Below are 21,416 nucleotides of genomic sequence, written 5' to 3'. Positions count from 1 at the left end.
ATGTATTCTGTATAATCAACGAGACTGAAAAGAAAAACAACAAAACACGTTTTTAAATCGGAAAATTTCTCAGACACTGTAAAAAACTTGATTTTCGCAGACCTCCGAAGTGACTGCATCGTTTGTAACCTAATAATTGCGCTGTAGTTGTAGTGAGCTGTTTTTATAATTACAAGTGTTGCTGAGAACATGAAACAGTACGTCCATTGAAGACTTTTATAGAACAAAACTAGACGTTCGCTTGACGCAGGAAGGAATAGAACTTTAGAAAGTGAGGGTAGTTGTGTAAACGTTGCCTATAGATGGCTGTAACGAAAATAAATAAATAATATATATAGCTGCCCCCCCCCTCTACGAGTATAATCGTATAATCTTGGGAGAACTTCAATAATGTTGTTGCATGACACGTCCCAATAACTATGTCTCAGACACTTGAAGGTGAAACTGCACGTGTAAATTTCATCTTCGAAATTACTGCGAGTAGCAAGATATTGTAGCACAATAAGTAAAAGCAGGCGTGGTGGAATTTACGTCTCTCATGAAAGTATTTGTTTCTTGATCATGGGTATATAGACGTGCGCAGAAATTTATCCAGTGGAAAAGAGGGGAGGGGGGAGGGGGGAAGACTCTAAAACTGCCGTTTTTTATGTAAATGAGGTGGTCAGTTTTGAGACGTATCATGCCATAAATTTTATAGGTGACACAAAAAGCATTATATTCCAGAGAATTGATGGTTATACACTCAATATTTGTTGCACGTACATTACTTCGATGCTTAAAACAACAAACAAAACGATTCACAGCAATTGCTGAAACCATAGCGTTGTCTCACAGCGATCAACCGCGTAGCGCTACATTTGGCTAAACGAGCTGTTTAGCGAGATCATGGGAAATCACTTCTAGAAGCATATAAGAATTTTGTTATGAATAAAAACACCGCACTCCAGGTTCCATGGGAGGCAGTGGTGGAGGCTGGTTGGGGGAGGTGGGGCGGCAAGTATATCTATCTGCGGGGACGCCCATGTACGTTGACAACAATTTCCAGTAATGTATCAAATATTGTACCATCAATACACAAAAAATTATGATAATTACTTTTTTCGTCCAATCTCAATTCTCTCAACAAGTTTTCGTGAGTGATCTTTGACGCTCCTTGACCCAACGTTTCATCCACTGTTTTTTCTCCTTACAACAAAGTAGATTAATTATCACAGCAGCAGCGTCTTTGTCGTCAACATTCCAAACCACAATCTTATTGAATAGTTTTGGAAGAACTTCAATAATATTGCACAATATTGTTGACCGTCTACGGGGTGCTGAAAATGGTTACCCCATCCAAATGCAGGTTACCTATCTAACGGCTTCCTGGACAACAAAACTTTGATATACAGTAGTTTAATATAGTTGTTACTGAATTTAAAATTTTCAAATGGTTTCATAATCTGCTCATTACGAGATCTAACTTTACGTCGAAGGACTAACACAGTAAATCAAGTATTAAAGTTAGAAATTATGTACATCTCTTAAGGCAGTGTAACAGCTCGCAAACTGTCCAGACTATACTCATCTGGTGTTTCATAACGGGAGCACTTAGCAACTTCCAACAAACTTTAAATAAACCTAATTTCAAACCTTTTCTGAACTTTTCTCGCTTACAGCTTCACAAAATAATAAAGCGAAAATAGTTTATTGTTTACTGTTTGTTGTAACACAGGGGTGAATTGTTTTGGCTCGGGGACCACATTGCGAAAACTGAGGTTAGCGCAGGGCTGCATCTTTTAAAATGATTGCATTCATTAGTTAACTTTACAATTTAGGAAAGGTATACATTTTCCATAAAAACCAATAAATATAAATTAAATTAAATACTGACGGCTTTAATCAGTTTATTTATTGTGCTAGTTTCATGTCATCTACAGCTTCAAGGACATTTAATTTTAAAATCAATTAAATTAGAGAGATGTATCTTACCGATCTTTTCTACATTTTTTTTTACATCATCAGTGAGACTCCTTATTAAGATTCTCATCACAGCCTGCAGGTTAATTTCTGTCAAAGAGTATCTAGTGGCCTATATTTACCCTTGTTGTTCTTAAAAGCTAGAAAAAAATTGTTCACAATATATATTTAGACCCAAATATAGTTTCAGCAAACAAAGATTTGTAAAAGTTAGGTAATATCATAGCATTAAATATATCTTGCTCAGTATGATCTGACTGCACGTTAGTAAGTAAACGGAAAATGCGTTTGTGGTCGTTCCCACCGCGTCGTGTTAACTCTGTGCTGTTGAGTCACGAGCGATGGCGGTCGACTTCAGGCTTGCTTTGTGCACCTACGTCAAGCATTCTCCGAAAGCCAATGGGCGTTCAGAAGTATAGTGAGCGCGCTCTTATGTTAATGCCGTAGCCCGCATTAAACGTGATCGTAGCGAGTTGTTTAGTGAGTTTCTATTCCATTTGTTGCGAACTGTCAACGCTGATTGTGGTGCTAACAAGGGAACCTCCCCATCGCAACTCCTCAGATTTAGTTATAAGTTGGCACAGTGGATAGGCCTTGAAAAACTGGACACAGATCAATCGAGAAAACAGGAAGAAGTTGTGTGGAACTATGAAAAAAATTTGTAAAATATACAAACTGAGTAATCCATGCGCAACATATGGCACATCAAGGCTATTGCAACAGAAGGAGCGCCGTGGTCCCGTGGTTAGGTGAGTAGCTGCAGAATGAGAGGTCCTTGGTTCAAGTCTTGCCTCGACTGAAAATTTTACTTTCTTTATTTTCGCCAAGTTATGATCTGTCCGTTCGTTTATTGACGTCTCTGTTCACTGTAAGAAGTTTAGTGTCTGTGTTTTGCGACCGCACCGCAAAACCGTGCGATTAGTAGACGAAAGGACGTGCCTCTCCAATGGGAACCGAAAACATTTGATCGCAAGGTCATAGTTCAACCGATTCCTCCATAGGAAAACATCTGATATATTCTATACGACATTGGTGACGGCATGTGCGTCACATGACAGGAATATGTTGTCGACCCACCTAACTTGTACGCTTAGCGAATGGGTAAAAAGATTCTTCTACCTTGCCCGATTTAGGTTTTCTTGTGGATGTGATAATCACTGCGAAAAAAGTGATGAAAACATAAGAGTTTGTCACATAAACTGAAAATAAAAATTTAAACTTTTCACTCGAGGGAAGACTTGAACCTAGGTCCTCTCGTTTGGCAGCTGCTCTCGCTAACCACGGGACCACGGCGCTCCGTGACACCCATTGTCCTTGATGTTGCTTATCTTCGCATGGACTACTCAGTATATTTTACTAATTTTTTTCATAGTTCCACACAACTTCTTCCGGTTTTCTCGATTGATCTGTGTTCAGTTTTCCAAGGCCTATCCACTGTGCCAACTTATAACTAAATCTGAGGGGGGTGCGATGGGGAGGTTCCCTTGTAAGTGATAAATACATGAGAAGCAAGCGAGAGACGTAATTTGCGGGATATTCGCTTCTTCAAGCGGAAAGCACGCCATGCGCGTGCCGCAATTGTCGTTTGGAATCGTCTACAATGCAGGCTTCCTCTATGCATCGACGTGCGCGAACTGTCATCGTTCTACGATGCACAGTGTACATGCCTATTGACTTTACCGTCCCAGTGGAAATCCTGGGTCGCACATGGGAAGGAAATCTCGGTATTTCTGACTCGCGTGGCGGGCCACACAAAAACATTTACCAGGCCGCATGTTGCCCGCGAACCGCTGTTTGGCTCTGAGCACTATGGGACTTAACATCGGAGGTCATCAGTCCCCTAGAACCTAGAACTACTTAAACTTAACTAACCTAAGGACATCACACACATCCATGCCCGAGGCAGGATTCGAACCTGCGAACGTAGCGGTCTCGCAGTTCCAGGCTGAAGCGCCTAGAACCGCTCGGCCACTCCTGCCGGCTGAACCGCAGTTTGTCCACCCCTATTGTAACATACTCGACTCTTAAATCGCAAACTTAATACTCTAATATTAGTATAAGATTACATTTTAAATTGCAATTTAATGATTGCTTTTATAACTTACTTTTGCTATGGTCAAGCCTACAATAAAGGGTTTGATACTATGCACTATTTGAGCTAAAGGTCTTGAATGAACATATAAAGAGCTTATCACTATTTTAGTTTACTAATTTTGTTTTCCACTTTTTCATTAGTCTATAGGTGAGTATTCCGAACTAATGGAACCAATGTCTATATATATATATATATATATATATATATATATATATATATATATATATATATATATATATATATGAGCTCGTTTCTTCAAAGAATCAGGCGTAGGGGGTGGTTATATTCCAAAACAGAGGTATTTTTAGCGAAGATAAAGCACTAAATAATTTAAATCAGGACTGATACTAACATCTTGTGCCACTTACTGAGAAAATAATCACAGAAGAAAAAAATGATGATTACAAAACTTAATATTCAGTGTAAAGAATAAGACATGTAAATGTTGAAACAAAATACGGAAGTTTTGTCTTTCAAAGGAATGCATATGCACGCTCTACGTAACAAAAAGGGGTTTGGGACGAATGGGAGGCGACCGATTACCTAAACATGCAGTGCAATACCGTCCGGTGTGGCACTTGTAACTTACCGTTTGAATAACGGTACCTGTATCTGGGTTCAAGCCCAAAGAAGCTAGCACGGTAGTAAACCATTGAATTAGTCATCTCTATGTGACTGGCAGCAAACAGTATTATTAATGAGGTTTTTTTTGACAGTTGGAAATCGCGTGCAATGCACACCTCGCCCAATATCATTTATACCAGTTCTGTTGTAATCAGCTGACATGAGAATGATCGTGGCCTTGCGTGTGCCACCCAAGACAACACGCTCCCGTACAACGGTCTTGATCTTCTTTTTCGCTCGCTGCACAGACCTGTCACGAAAATGAGCTGCACGCCTAGAAAACTCAGACATCATCGGTTGAAGACAAATGAAAGGTGGTGGGGAGGGAACGGGGTATAGTCCTAGCAAGGACACGCAAGCAACTGAATGACTACCTGGCGGCAGTGTTTATGACTGACACAATCCGATATGCAGAATAGAGTTTTGTAAAGTGCTTAGCACATCCGCAGTGAACAAACCTTTTAGCTTTCAGATATAGATAGGTTCATCATAAAGTTCTATTATTTTGTATGTTTATATTCATTAACGGCATATGGAATAAAATTCAGTGGAAATTCTGCACTTTCGACGCAAGTATTCACCGCAGGAAAACAGCCAATAAAGCTTATATGTGATGTAAATTCTTGAACATCCTTTTGATCAGGGGTTCTCACATTTTGAATCACGTAGCACCTTTGAAATGTGCAATTCAAGGCGGAGCATTAAATTTTATGTCGAGATACGTACTGTGTTTGGTAAATAAAATGACAGTATTATTGACGACGCAAGGTAGTTTCACAATTTAAGCATACAAGACATTTAAGTTTAATCATAGCAGATGTTTATTGTATCCTCCAATTTCACATTACACAGAACTTCACGGAGAGAAAAAAAATCGCGCAAACGAAAGATTAAAGAATGAATTCAGCAGAACAGGTATTTATAGACGTTGTTACAAGCTGTTACTTGGTTTTGGAAAAGGATGAGACTGTTTTAATTTGCACAGTGAGTCTATTCTATATCTGGTTGAACCGGGAGGCGGAAGAAAAAGTGTGAAATAGGGAGAGTTGGCAGATATAACCCTTTTTAAAATTAATCCGTCGATTTCTCAGTACTGAACCGCTAGAAAAAATGATAATCAACTACTGACTTCAGAAACACGTGAACAGCAGATTCGTATGCAATGAAACACACTAGAGGCGGCTTTCGTCTCGCTGCTCAGTGTCTCGCCTGTGTGTCTGCTGCTACACACACACACACACACACAGGCGAGACACTGAGTCTGGCCTACAGTATGTATCATTCTGGCAGCGGTTCGAATTGTCTGTATGCGCTGTGTATCCCTCCGCTATTTTCGTTCCAAGGAGCAGACGGGCGAAAATGTTAAAACGGAACACCAACTAATCTCTGTACAATACCTGTTTCACGTAGCAGACAGTAAAATATTATTCTCTGCTCTTCTACGCTCGATATTTTTCTACACGCCGCTCAAGGGCGAAAAAAGGCGCTTTGTTGAGATCTTTGCCCCATTTCTTTCTTAATAATCAAAAAATAATAATTTCAGTAAAAAATCCTTAACTTTTTGCGGAGCGCGTGGAACTGTTTCGTGGATCACCAAGTGCTCTGAAGCACAGTTTGAGAAACTAGCCTGTCCTCCGTTCTATGAAATTCAGCGTCAGCGACCGTTAACTATCTGAGAATAGGGATAGTTCCATTCATTCAGTCTACATACTTGGTATACTATACAGCTGGCGAGTAGGAAGTCATCTCAACAGGTTATGTCAGTACAGCCAGTAATTCAACTGAGGTGGCCGCTCCCTTCAAAACAGAGAGATGGAATCTCCCAGGACTCAGAACGAGAATGCTTTCCGCGTTGTTCCGTGTGAGCTCTATCATGTAATACTACCGGCTGACTGTAGCTTCAGTTTCAGACTAAGATGACGAAAGACAACAGACCTTTAGAGAAATACTCTTTTCACCTTTAATGTCGACTTTTGGATGCTGGACTCATCGAAACTTCCCGTTAAAGTGTCCCACTACCTACAGAATAAGTTGACCCTCATCCAATACTATACCATCATAGGAAAATCCTCAGACTGAACACGTCTGATCAGACTTATTGACCACTCGTGAACTGTGGATTGTCATTTGGCATTATAGAAATAATAAAGTTGTCACCAACCCAATGGTTGGTTTGAACACCATAATACTTCAGCTGGCATTACCCTACTGGAGCAGATATGAACTTGTCTTCCGCCCACTTTTGAACTGACATACCGAGCCAGTTGTAGGGGGACAAAAGTGTAACGTGGAGTCTGAACCATGGTGAAACTTGACATCTTTTCCCCGCGCGCGCGCGCGCGCGCGCGCACACACACACACACACACACACACACACACACACTCTCTCTCTCTCTCTATAAGAAATAACATTCTTCAAAATAATCAATTTCATTTAAATTAAATGTAATACTCATACTTCGTGTGTTGAATAACTGTTACAAGTGAAAATCATTTGTGTTTGACAGAGGTGATACTGTACCTGTGGCAGAATTGCCAAACCTGTCCGCCCCCGCCCCATCGGTGAAACGCCCGTCCTGCGATTTTTTCTACAGAGATTTAGCGAATTTTTTAATTCTGTAGCTTGCTTTCATATAAATGAAGCACAGCAAAACGTACTCTCAAGTAAGATTTGATAAAAGAACTACTTGGGTTAAATATTTAGCATAGTGATTAGGAAAGCAACACAAGTCTGTCTACTGTAGCATGTATCAGAGATTATTGCACACTGGAATAACAAAAAAATGCCTAATACGTAAATAAGATCTTGCTCCATTCGTCTTCGGACACCAGACACTTGAGCAGTGAAACTGATGACCAATGTGAAAGTATACATTAGTTTACAAGTACATAATGGTTCAATGTAGTTGAACAGAGTACAATCACTGTCTATGACTTAACTTGGAGTTTAGTGTAGATGTTTATAGACATGATGACAAAGTAATACACTACTGGAAAAAAAAATAGTACACTTGGAAAGATCACATCAATTTTGATCCGATGACAGCAAATGCCACCTGGGGCATTGTACATGTACTGATATGGTTTCAGTATCATCTGCTAACAGATAGTGTAGTGGCATTGCTACAGAGCACTATCTGTGTCTACCCTTTAATAGGCAATGCTCACAGCCAGAAGGCTCAGTGTGATGCAAGTATGTTAAGTAAACAGGCAACCACACCAGGGAGGCACACTTGTCCTTCCTATAGCCAACTGAGTAAGTTTGAAAGGGATCAAATTGAAGCCTTCTGAATGGTGGGATGGTGCTTTTGGAGAATTGCCACACAAGTTGGACATGGTATTTCAGTTATGCAATGATACTAGTATCTGTGGTAACATGAACATCCTCACACCCATAGACGAGGTTGTGGACACACATATATCTTCCACAGCATCGACTCATGCCGTAGCATTGATGTGCACAACAAGACAGGTGCCATTAAAGAATCAGTTGGAAAATGGAATGGCGCACTGTGACCTCCAGTGATGAAAGCAAATTCTGCCTGCATGCAAATTATGCTTTTTTTCCAGCTAAAATGTGACCTGGTGAGCACTGCCTCATAGAGTTCATTTGTCTAAGACACACTGGCCCCATCCCAGGTCTTATGGTCTGGGACTGATAAGCTACAACTCTGATTCACATTTGGCATTTCTGGAAGGGACAGTATCAAGCACTCGGTATGCTCAGTATGTAATTAGACCCATCCTCTTGCTGTTCTTGCAACAGGAAGATGATGTGTTCTTCCAACAGGATAATGCTCGCCCACATACTGAAACTCAGTGTACTCTGCAAGATGTGCAGCTACTACCCTGGCCATTACAATCTCCGGACTTCTCCACTTGGTCAATCTCTGGACTTGTCTCCACTCAGTCACGTGTAATATATGATGGGAAGAGAAGTGACTTGTGCGACTCATCAACCAACAACTCTTACAGTGTTATGTGAACAAGTTGAGCAGGTGTGACGTAATGTATCACAGAATAGTATTCTCCATCTGTACGGCTGACTAGATACCAGAGTCAATGCCTGCATTGTCACCTGTGGAGGCTTCAGCATGGGTTAATAACTGGTACCTCAGAACCACTTGAGCTACTGATCTGTAGATGTAATCGTTTCATGTACTCCATATATGCACTGTTGCAACAATCTTGAGTGAACTGGAAATGTTTAAAATGGCGTACAAATTTTTTTCCAGCAGTGTATTACTTATCAACACAGCAGATCATATCAACCAAAATTTGGAGCGGCAAAAATACTGGCTGGAAGAGCAAGTAAACTACAAAAGCCCTCCAACTTTTCTCCTCAGTAGGCAGAAGTTGAACAGCTTGATTCAAATAGCTTATCGGCTTTGGCGCCATCTCACCAAGTTTTGATAGTCAAGTAGTACCGAGAACTCCATTGTTGAATTTAAGTGAGCTGTGTAGACAACAGAAAGATGAATCGAACACATTGCGGAATTTAACTGAGGTGTGTAGACAACAGCAATGTGAACCAAGCACATCGTTTGCCACTTACTGTGCTAGTGGTAGATGTCCGCTTGGTGGTAGTAATTTGTGTATTAGAGTGCTGGGACAAGATAACACTGTAGAAATTACTGTACGACAACGGTGTGCATTTACTTTGTGGTCCTGGGGAACTGCTCCTTGTTCTTAGCAGAAGATAGGAACAGGAGGGTTTTGAGAACTCAGATACATCTCCCGGTTAATTCTTAAACTGGCTTTCTTTCTTGCTTTTGTTTTCAGTCATTTACTGTACCCCCTCTGTGCCTGCTCCCTCACAGGGGGCCTGTCTCACCACCCCATCAATATGACTCCGGTGCAGCTTGAACCAAGAGACTTTAATGTTGTCGTAAAAGAAGTCTGAATTGATCACACTGTGGCACACAAATTGCTGTAAACTTCAACTATGTCATGCAGTTAACAGATTCACAGAAGGAAGCAACAAACATTTACTTCCATTTTTTTCAGAACAGCTAAGCAGTGAAAACAGGTCCACATTTTATTGAGTAATGTTAACTTTTGTTCATTTATGCAACTGATCCTAAATCTCACAGCTTGCAGGCTGCTATGTGCAACATTGCTCACCATGAGTGACAGACAGTTCAGTCAGTGATGTCTTTCTTGTTCCAGGCATGGCTGCAACCATGCGAGCCTCTGTGTCGGTACTGCTCCTGGTGTTGCTGGCCAGCAACTGGGAGGTGGAGGCAGAGCTGTTTACGGCGCTTGCTGACATGGAGGAGCTGTTAGAGACAGAGGCCGTGCTGATGCGCACACTCGAGGGCTACATTGAGGCACAGGAGGAGAAGATGCAGCGCCTCAGGAGGTACCAACAACTATTGTTTGTAAAAGTTAAACAGCCTAAAAACTGTTAGAATAGTGAAATGCCAGCAGCATAATTGCACTACTACTTCTATATGTGGCTAAGTATCAGCACACAATCAGGTAGTTAACAGTTTGATTAACTGACACCCAGCAGACGTTAAGTACTTGAGAAAATGCATTATGCTGTTCATTATAAACTTGTATCTACTGGTTTTGGTCACAGACCATCATCACAAGAGGTAAGGTGAAAATAGATCATCATACTTCATGTTCCTTATGGGCTCATACAACATCAAAATTATGATAGTGATGGTACAATCACTGTGAAACTGTGTTAATACTGTAAATGGTGCTCTTTACTATTGTTTTTGAACTTTCACAATAACTTTGTTGTTATATGAGCCCATAAGAAACATGTAATATGATTTCATGTGATCTGTTAGTGCCTTGCCTCCAGTGATGATGGTCCGAAACTGGTAGACATATAGATTTATAGTGAACAGCTGATGGTTATAATACATTTTCTCAGAATCAGGTAGCTTTACATAGTAGCCTAAACATGTATAACAAATATGTTCACATTACGCTGTTCAAGTCCAGCTGAACTACTTTTGCTGCAGGTGTTTGAATAATTGCTTAATATAACTTTCCCACGATTCATATTTCAATGTTTCGTGTTGCTTACATGAAAAACTTGGGGTGATATTGTATGTTCTCTTTACAAATACATATTACTGATAGTGGGACCATTTATCTCAAAATGTATTCTACATAAAACTTTTTTTTTTGTAACTGTGTGACTCAATGCATGTGTTTATGGACAATTTTTTTCATTGAAGGAACCAATGACCTGGTAGTTTTATCCCGTAAAACAGCAATCATCATTATCATCATCATCGTCATCAATAAATGTAGTTTAAATGTTGTTTACAGGGAGAAAAAAATGTACATCGCTGTTAAGCTATTTCTCTCATTTAGAGGCTAGAGGGTCTATTGTGAAAATATTTAAGCCATGAAATGATACATGTGGATATTAAGGTAGTAGAAGATGTGAAAGTTTTGTGGTGAAATGTCTACACTGTAGAGGTATGTTTCCTGGCAAATCATGATTCAACTGTTCATTAGGAAATTCCACAAAACAATTTGAAAAATAAATTTATTTATTTCTATATCTGACCATTTACTATAGTGACGTGGGCCAAATCAAATTCATTCCAGAAGTATTTGCACATGTATGACATACATTGTAGTGCCACATTCTTTCTTGCGTGAACATCACATGATATTGTAATAACACACATTAATTGTACATATATTTGTTGAATTCATACCCATCTAAATGTGTCTGTGAAGCACCCCTTGAAGTAGAATTAAGAGCCCAAGGCCAACATATATGTCAACAGAAGAGAGCAATCCTCTCTTCATCTGAGGTCAGAGGAATTTCGTCAGTATGAGTAGTGTGTGTGTGTGTGTGTGTGGGGGGGGGGGGGGCATCCTCTTCATAAATGTGATCAGTGGCAGACATGTTGTGGTAATGCCATTAGCATTTCATGGGGTTTTCTGGGTCTTACGCCATGAATCATAACCTAGAATCTTCAAGGGATGGTTCTCAGGCTATATTCCTGTTGTCAAGATGCTAGTTCAGGTATTGGGGGGGGGAATCAAAGCAAACCCTAGATAGCATGTTTCTCATATTTACTTGCACCCCTCCCCTGCCTGGCTGTGTTCCAAAATGAATGTAAGAGAGTTGATCCTCAAACACTCTTCAGTCCAGCTTGCACTGATAACTATATATTCAGTACTGTGTGGCTAATATGTGATTTTCATAACATTCTCCAATGCTCTGCGCTCTCTAAGCTATAATTTTTATTTGCAGTCTAATCAACCTTAGCAGCCTTTCAATAAAAGTTCCAAAGAAATCTCCTAAGATTCTGTCTGTTTGTGTGGTCTTACTATTCTCCAGAGGATTTGATCTCAACACTGACATCATGTGAGATGCTTTTATCTAAGATTTCTTGGCTTTTTTACGGTCTCACACATGGAAATATAATTTTTCCCCCACTCACAACATAAATCCAGGCCCAATATAGAACATTACCATAAACACTTTTTTCTACAGTTTCCCACTACTTTTGGAGAACCACCATGATGACAACGGAAGAGTTCCCTACTTCCCATCCAAGCTGCCTTTGCTTTCTTAGATCTGGGGGGCAAAAAAAATGTACTATCAATTTTTCAGACACATTACAATCATATCCTGTAACTGAAAATTGCTTATTCTAATTCTTCCTGAAGGAAATGTCTGTGCAAAAGTTGTGGCTAAGTGAAAATTTTGTCCATGCTGATCTCATAGAAACCTGCTGAACAACTTTAGCTTGAAGCAGAAAAACTATGTTTGTAGATGTTAACTTGTGTCCAAGTGTATCAGATTTGTGTGAGCTTTATTCCTGCTGAAGAAAATTGTGTATTGAAGACAGTTTTCGTGTGTGTTAAAAGCTGCTGAACATTTGGTACTACTTATGCCAGCACTTAACTACATGTTTGTATGAGCAAAATTTGCAGTAAATGAGATTTTAGAATGACAGTTTTTCACAGTGATCACAGTTCTTATTGAGTACTTGTATTTCAACTGAATTATGTCATGATACTTGAAAATCTGTGCTAAAATGGGGTTCAAACCCATATTCCTGCTTTTCATGTACAGTCACCTAACATGCTATGTGAAGCCACCTCTGGTACTGACTCAAACTTTCACTGAAATGATAATTAAATCAAGACCCTAAGCTGTCGACAGGTGTTGATGTACATCAACGGGGACAGTTGAAAATGTGTGCCCCGACAGGAACTCAAACCCAGGATCTCCTGCTTACATGACAGATGCCCCCCCCTCCCCCCCCGTGAGACCCACATTCCCAACTTATTGTCCACTCACTACATTTGTAGTGTCCGTGCCCATTACATTCATTACTCGCGGCAGACAATCTTACCGAGTCCCATAAGAGTTTGGGCAATTTTGCATCCAGCACAGAAGAAAAAGGTCAATGGCCAGTTAGCCTTAACTACCGTATTTACTCAAATCTAAGCTGCACTCGAATCTAAGCCGCACCTGAAAAATGAGACTCGAAATCAAGGAAAAACAAATTTCCCGAATCTAAGCCGCACCTGAAATTTGAGACTCGAAATTCAAGGGGAGAGAAAAGTTTTAGGCCACACCTCCAAATCGAAACAAAGTTGGTCCATTGTAATATGAGACACAATTTAGGTCGAATGAATGACAATACAGCTACAGTAGTTTGGTTCGAGTCGTAAGCTTAGCAGTTAAGCTTTACGACATAGCCATTGCTATGCGTCAGGCGCTCCGTCCGTATTTATACGGGTACCCTTCCTTTTTCACGTGCTTCGTCTGGTTTGAATCGATTGCTTATTTTGCTTTGATCTGATAAGTGCCGTTCTCTTTGTTATAGGTGTTTGCGTCACTCTTAAGCTGAAAATGCATTACTGCACTGTGTCATGCATTGTTTGTCGCATTCTGATAGTGTGTGTTTACGGCCTGTCGCAGCTCGCGGCATGGCTTGCTTTTGTGCGTGCTACCGCCGCGTACAATTAAAAAAAAAAAAGAGAGGAATCGTCTCATTAGCGAAACAATGGCAAGAGACTGCTATTTGTTGTTACTTACACTGCTGCTTTCTTTGATAATGATAACAAGAATCAAATAATAGACTGCGTATGATAGAACATGTTCTGAACGAGAGTTAGGCGAAAATTTTTCTCCGTTTGAAAATCTTTGCGGCCGCTTCTTTATTACATCAAATTCTGCACAGAAATTAGAGTCATCTTAGATTTAAAAATATAGTCACTTGCCGTGCTTCATTTCAGACTGTATCATTATTAGGCATAAGAATAATACGAATATAAACATGACACGATACGTATATTCTTCCGCGTTTGCTGTTGTCTCACTCTAGTTTCGTAGTTTATTAGGCAGACAGGATTTAAATCAGATAGCAGCAAACACAAAAGAATACATGGCAAAATGTTTATATTCGTATTATTCTTATGGTGAAGAGAATACTGTATGTGATTCAAATTTCGTCAGGTTCCTATTAGCAACCATCTCTTCTCACAGATAGGAAAAAATTCAGAACGTAGAGTTGGCCATATTGACAAACATCCCAAACAGTCTTGCCAGTCAGATTTTCGTAGTACACTGAAATTGTGCTACATTCGAAGATGAAAAATACTGAATTTGTATTTACTTCGTTGGATAATGTATGAAAATGCAGTGGTCGAAACTCGGGGCGGAGAAAAAAAAGCTCGTCTTCCACCTTTCTCTTTTTTTTTTTTAATTTATTTACTGACGCAGAGGTTTTGGCGCCAGTATTTATCTTTGTGCCTACAAAGCATGCCTGTGTCACGCTACATGTATTCGACGGCAGAAGTTAGTTGTGGCGGCACCCACCAAAATTTTTCAGAACTTCCGCTTGCTTTGCACTCGATTCTAAGCCGCAGGCGGTTTTTTGGATTACAAAAACCGGAAAAAAAGTGCGGCTTAGATTCGAGTAAATACGGTATATATGAAGATGGTATCTGTTCTTTCGGACATGTCCGAAAGAACAGATACCATCTTCATATATACAAACTTTCATTGTCACTGATGTTTCCTCCTATTTGAGACCCAACTGACCAAGGTGGCAGCTTATTAGCAGACTAGGTTTGCACTTGAAAAGATTGTGATCAAATCCCTGTCAACCACTTAGGTTTTAGTTTACCATGGTTTTCCTAACTTCCTTAAGGAAAATGCTGGAAATGTTCTGTTCAAAAAGACACAGTTAATTTCGTTGCCTATCCTTTCCCCAATCTTGAGTTTTTCTCACTCTCTAATGTCCTCATTGTTGATGGGATGCTAAGCTCCAGTCTTCCTTCTTGGTTTCTCTTTGAATTCCAGTCTGACACAAATTTTCAGTTATCACAACATACTAGGTACATTTCTGCATTTCTAAACTTTTTGTATTGATATAATTTCATGTCATCTCATTTTTGTTGCTTTCATCTGCATCTATCTATTTTGTGCATTTAATTCAATCCATTTCTAATATTTTACAGGCATTATGCTGAATATGCAAAGGAGCATGAAGATGCAAGTCGTGATATTCAAGGTTATTTATCAAACCCTATCAATGCTTATCTTCTTGTTAAGCGACTGACTACTGACTGGAAAGCTGTGGAAGCACAAATGGTTGACGATGTTGGCTCAGGTATGTTCACTCGTCGTTGTTAATAGTTTGGTGTAGTGAACTGTAGGTTTATCAATACACATGTGATAATGGGTATGGGAGAAAACCACGTGTAGTATGCATCAATCCTTACTAGACAAATGAAATAAAAGGTATCATCTGAGACTTCAGGTTTGATTAACTCTTCATTATTTTTCAGTGTTTCAGTTTGAACACATCATGGTATCTTTATTGTTGAAACTAGTATCTCCTGTTTTCTAGCATGTCTGTCCTGACTGCAGTCATTTTTTATGCCACTTACCATACCTTATTGTGCACAGAAAGTTCGAGAAATTATAACTTGAAGAACACTGTATGTAATGAACACAAAAATACCTTCATATGTTCTATGTGAGCGAAGTGTTTCCCTATTAAAACTATATTTTTATAAATTAAATGTGCGAGATATGGTATATGAATTATTCAAAGCATTAAATGTTTTTCTAAATGCAAGGTTCAACTTTCAGGATTTGTTGAAAATATTACACAATACAGGAACGTGTTAAAGTTCCCATCTGATGAGGATCTAAATGGAGCTGCTGTGGCATTAATGAGACTGCAAGATACATATAAATTAGACACATCATCTGTGGCTCGTGGAGAACTGAATGGTGTGCAGTACAGTACAGAAATGTCTGGTAAGTTCAAACTTGCTAATTGATCAAGTAGCAACATTTTAACTGAAGTAAATCTTGAACACTCTGTACTTTTGAGTGAAAATGTGCCGCAGAATTAATTTTCTTACATTTTTAATAAAAGATAGAAAAAGTTTCCTTCCAATCAAACTAGTGAAACAGGAGAGCAAATATTCAAGACTTCAGAAATAGTTAAAGGAATCTTGGTATCATTTTTTGCCTTGTATTGCAATTTCCATTCATAATTGTAATAATAAATATGGCCTGACTGCCCTTAGTACTCCTGAAAGATACAGTTATTATTTACATTTTGTTAAGCTACTTAATGTCCATCTGCAAATGTGGCCATCCTCAGTGCTAGTGTTCGTCACATGATCCAGTTTTCTGAGAGATAATTGACCACCTGATACAGTATGAGAAGCTCACATGTGATGTTTGTCCTTCACAAAAGCATCGAGTTACATAGGTATATCTCAAGTGTGTTGTAACTTCAAAATGAATGAAAATCTAAACAAGAAAAATTATCGTATTGGTGTATTCAGAAATATTGCCAAGATCTTTGAGTGAATCATAAAAATCTGCTTCGTAAACAAAAAGTTTAAGGATATTGTTGAAATATGTCTTACATGAATGGTGTATAACCTCCCTTAATCACAGGAAACAGAGGGGTTTCGTAAGATACTGCATCCTACAAGGTCCATTCCTGTGCTAACATTAAATAATGGCCTTTCTATGATTAAAGTACTCTTCAAAAGATATAATATTTAGTGTTCAGTGATGACACAAGCATACCAATCAGTAGCCCTAACTAAATCATATCAAACTCAGACCAGATGGTAGCTGAACATGCCTGAAAAATGTTTACAGTAAACAATTTTTATTTTTCATATCTAACAAGGACTCATATTACAGAACTAAACAGCTGGTACCGTAACAGATTTTCATTGTCATAGACTAAATTATACGCAGTATGCAAGCTTGGCATCCAGCTTGATATTTAGTTAACGTTAGGTGAACACACAGGTAATTCAATCAAGAAGCTCAGTTCAGTGTATTTCACTCTTACAAGTTGTCTCTTATTATGCTACATGAAGATACAGAGATGACCTAATTTTGCATTGTTGTACTTTCGTTCTTACTTTGTACAGCTAAAGCAAATAACATATTTAAGGATATTGTGTAGATAACTGCACATATTCAAAGATCTAAGAATTGTTATATTCACTTTCCAGCACATTTATTGCTACATGGCATTTATTGATGATGATGATGATTATTATTATAATAATCTGTTTCAACTGAACAATAAAAATCATGAAAATAATTTTCATATTACCATTCCTTTCTAGTGTGGGATCACTGTGGTGTTTTGTATAGTGGAACAAAATTCTTGAGTAGGTTATCAGACATCAAGCCAAGAATTAGCAATTCCTCAAAAATCAACAGACAGTTAGAAATGTACCTTATCAACCACTGTTTCTACAAATTGCCTGATTACTGTATCTAGATTCAAAGTTATCTCTGTGACAAGTACAATATGTACTTTAAAAAGGCCTAGAAAATGTGCAGGTAAGGCAGGAAATTTGCATATGAAATTCAGTAAGAAGTATGGGGGACATTTACAGTATGTGTTCTGAGACAGGTCATATAGACAAACAATCATCATTGAGAGACATTTGTTGTAACATTTGTACAGCTGATACAGCAGTGCACTTGCTTTTGATATTAGTGAATTTTCAGAAATGGATTAATGGCATCATTTTGATGAATGTGGGAAGAAAGTGTGTGTAAGCTCATACCAGCATTATGTTTTACAGCTGGTGATTGCTTTGAACTGGGTCGACAGTCATACAATAATGGTGACTTTTATCATACTGTACTTTGGATGCAAGAAGCTCTTGAGAGGCTTGAAGAAGAATACAACAAAACAGCTGTGAGATCCGATATTCTTGAGTATCTGGCATTCTCCACATATATGCAAGGTAAGCTTACGTTTTTGATTATGTTCACAAAGTTAACAAGGAAATTACAGGTAGCATAATTTCATTAAAACATTTGTTTGTTGTCTATAAAGTCAAAGAAAAAGTGTAAGATTAATCCACCTTAATTATTTGGGGACTATAAATTTTATTAAAACATTTTGTGTATACCAAACCTGCAAACTTTTCCAGTGCAATTTTGGCATTAAATTTGACAGCCTGGTGGCAGAACTCATGGTGATACTAAGAGCTCTATTTCTGCACCTTCATACATGTATTACGTATGTTCTGGGCTTATTGGTAATATAGTTGTTTACTATGTAGACAAACTGCCATGTTAGGTATTATAATTTGGACAGAGATCCAAGTCTGGATGAACTTCCATGGAAGTTTTTCAGTGCCTTGCTTCTTTAAGGTGTGTTTCTACACACAATTGCACGGGTTACACATCATGAAAGCACACTTCTGCTCTTGGGGTGGAATAGGGTACAAAGACCATCTTTTGTTTGGATGCCCATATGAGTCCTCTTGCACAAAAGTGGGAATCTCTCTTCTGTCTCTCTCTAACACATACACACCCTGAGATGCTGGCATTGGTGGCCATGTGTGCTTGCATATGTATGTGAATGTGAATGGTGTGTGTCTCTCCTTTTCTGATGAAGGCTGTGACCAAAAGCTTTATTTAAGTGTCTTTTTAATTGTGCATGTCTGCAACTTGACGTTTCTTCTTTATGGTAAGCAGCAATCTGTCTTTTCCTACTGCTGATGTTCATGCTTTCAAATCACTTAGAATACAAGTTTTCAGTCTCTTACTCCCTCTTTGCTAAATACAATCTGAGATCCTGCAACACTCTTTCCAGGAAACAAGTAGCAAAGCTGACAGTGATCATAGTCAAGTTTATTTGAATATCATAATCATTTTCTGTTTAGTTCAAGGACATTTTTCGTACACTAAGCAGTGTGCTTGTTTCCTCCTGAGGTTGTGCACTGGTGGAAGTGCCCATAAATATCTCACCAGCTGTCTGTGATCTGAACATCCAAAAATCTGTTTCGTACACATTTAATGGATTAGTTCCGGAATACAGCAGTTGACCATCAACATTCTGAAGACATTTGTGAGGTGCTGTGGCTCACAACATAAATAATAGTTCGGCAAGTCGGTTACTTGTTATATTTTACAGATAAAGTTTGATGCAAGTGTCACAAATATAGTACACAGTCCAAAACAACAAGTATCACAGCAAATAGTTTCATATATAGAGAATGACCTATGTACAGTACTGTGAGTGAAGATGAAAAACAATGAACGGCTTGTAGCAGCCACATAAATAGATGGCCGTATTGAAGCCTGGTGCATATGGCACTAGAGGGGGCATCTGTGTGGACATTCTGCAGGGCAGATTTTGCAGCAGGGTGAATTTTTCCATTGGTTGAGCCTCGCAGAATCAGAGGCAGAAAAGAAGATGAGTTGTTACTGTGAACAGCTGGTGGTGGTGGTGGTATCGATGATGTCCAGTGCCCATCAACTGCCTCCCAATCATCCCACACAGGTGAGCCCGGGCCCTGGAGGGCACTCCATTTCCACTTCTGGCTCAAAACTGTGAGTGTGCCCCAACTGGATATGCTGCTCAGAAAGTCTGGTGATGTTTCATGCTGTGGCTCTGCCAATGTCTGGTCTCATGGGGTTGTTTAGAAAGGGAGAGCAATGAGTGCATAACTGGAGGTGGCATGCTGGATTGCAGAGGAGAAGGAAGAAGAAAACACTATCAAGCTGAAGTGAGGAAGAAAAGAGACAAGGAAGTAGAGGAATGTCGTGTGGTATCACTGTGAAGAGCACCCAAGATTGTGATGAGGGAAGGTCACTCCCACCAAAGGCAGAAGGGGTTTTGATGGTGGGTCACTGTTCTGTCACCCACACCCTAGGTGAACAGGCTGTTGGATGACCACTGGGATCCATTTGTCCTGATTCTCAAAATCCCACACTCACATGCGGGTGCCCAGCATGCAGCACTGACATGGTGGAGTGTGTGGCACAACTGGTGTCAACAGCAAGAGGTGTAGGAGCATATGAGGCAGGTGGACATAGATAAGCTCCACTAGACTCTTCTTTCCAATGGGTGTAGCCCTGTAAGAACTCAGAAAAAGATTAAAGTGTCATCCACAGGTGATTTTGAAAGTGCAGACCAGTCTCTCAGTTTCCCCACTGGAGTGGGGGTGGAATTGTGGTGACGTGATGTGTTGAATGCCATGCCAGAAGAAAGTGTGAAAAATCTGCATGCTGAACTGCAGTCATGTGGGTAAGGCCTCATATGACAAAAATTCTAGTGAGTACCTTTTCCAAGGGAGCTGGCCAGAGTGACAATGATGTATGAGGCGCTGCCTGCTATGCTTTGCATTTAGGACAACTGTAGATGAGGCACTCGATCTGCCTGTCAGTTCCAGGCCAGTACATTTAGCTCTTGGATAGCAACTGGCTATGACATACACTCCAGTGTCCATGTTGCAGGAGACACAGGATATTCAGCCAGAGGGGTTCTGGAAGCATCACCCATGGAGAGTTTTGGTCTGGTGTTAACAAAATGACACCTTTCACAAGAATGAGCCTATGATGGAGGTGAAAATAGTGATAAAGGTGGTTAGAGTTCTGACAGGAGATTGGGTCTGGCCATCCCTGTAAGGTGGTGCAACGCACTTGCTGTAATATGGTATCATTGCCCATGGTTCCCGTGATTTGGTATCTGGTGATCGGAAAGCATCCACAGCTTGCTGGGCCTCATCATCTAATAGGAAACCAAGTACATCATCTTGATTGAACTCTGGATCAGGACCCATCGGGAGGTGAGACAAGGCATCCGAATTTGTCTGCTGAGAAGTGTTTCGGAAATGTATCTCACAATTATGTTTGCTGTGGAAAAGAGGCCATTACTGGAGCTGGGGGATTGTTCGATCAGGCAGCTTAGCAGCTGGGCTGTACAATATCAAGGGCTTATGATTAGTGATTAAGTGGAACTTGGCACCATAGAGAAAAATGTTGAACTTTTTTAATGCAAATATGATCAAAAGTGCTTCCATTTCAGTCTGGGATTACTTCTTCTGTACAGTGTTGGGAATTTTGGATGCATAGTTAGTTTCAGATGCATACGTTATCGTGTGTTCAGAGGTTTTGGCATTACTACGTGCTAATACAGTGACCAGGCGCCCCTTTCATACACTTCGGCAGCCACCATCAGTTGCTTCCCTGGCTGGAAAGTGGCGAGGCAAGGCGCCTCTCTGAGGGTCTGAAATGCCCATGTGCTGTCTGCCAAACAGGAAAATGAGATGCCTTTCTTCCTAAGGTTCAGGTAATCTATCTTCGTCCATGAATTTACAATAATAAGAGGTTTTTCTGAGGAAAGACTGTAGCTCCTTCAAGTTGGAAGGGTGGGCATGTGCTGCACCACTTCCACATGCTTTTTTGTGGGCTGAAGTCCGTCTTGACAGATGATGTAAC

General features: G+C 39.8%; 1 protein-coding gene across 10 annotated transcripts in view; it reads left to right on the top strand.

Moving 5' to 3' along the window:
- The window catches only part of LOC126161441 (prolyl 4-hydroxylase subunit alpha-1), an 806,800-nt gene that overhangs the window by 762,737 nt on the left and 22,647 nt on the right, over positions 1-21,416 (top strand). For all 10 annotated transcript variants that reach the window (XM_049917255.1, XM_049917251.1, XM_049917252.1 and 7 more), the window contains 4 exons: positions 9,848-10,040; positions 15,143-15,294; positions 15,780-15,950; positions 17,765-17,929. In XM_049917255.1, coding sequence (XP_049773212.1) covers positions 9,850-10,040; positions 15,143-15,294; positions 15,780-15,950; positions 17,765-17,929 — 679 coding nt within the window. In that variant the 5' untranslated portion in view covers positions 9,848-9,849. The remainder of the gene's footprint in view (positions 1-9,847; positions 10,041-15,142; positions 15,295-15,779; positions 15,951-17,764; positions 17,930-21,416) is intronic.

Source organism: Schistocerca cancellata, chromosome 2, assembly GCF_023864275.1.
Source record: "Schistocerca cancellata isolate TAMUIC-IGC-003103 chromosome 2, iqSchCanc2.1, whole genome shotgun sequence".
Lineage (NCBI taxonomy): Eukaryota > Metazoa > Arthropoda > Insecta > Orthoptera > Acrididae > Schistocerca > Schistocerca cancellata.
Note: the sequence above shows the minus strand (reverse complement) of the source record. Positions and strands in the feature narration are given on the sequence as shown.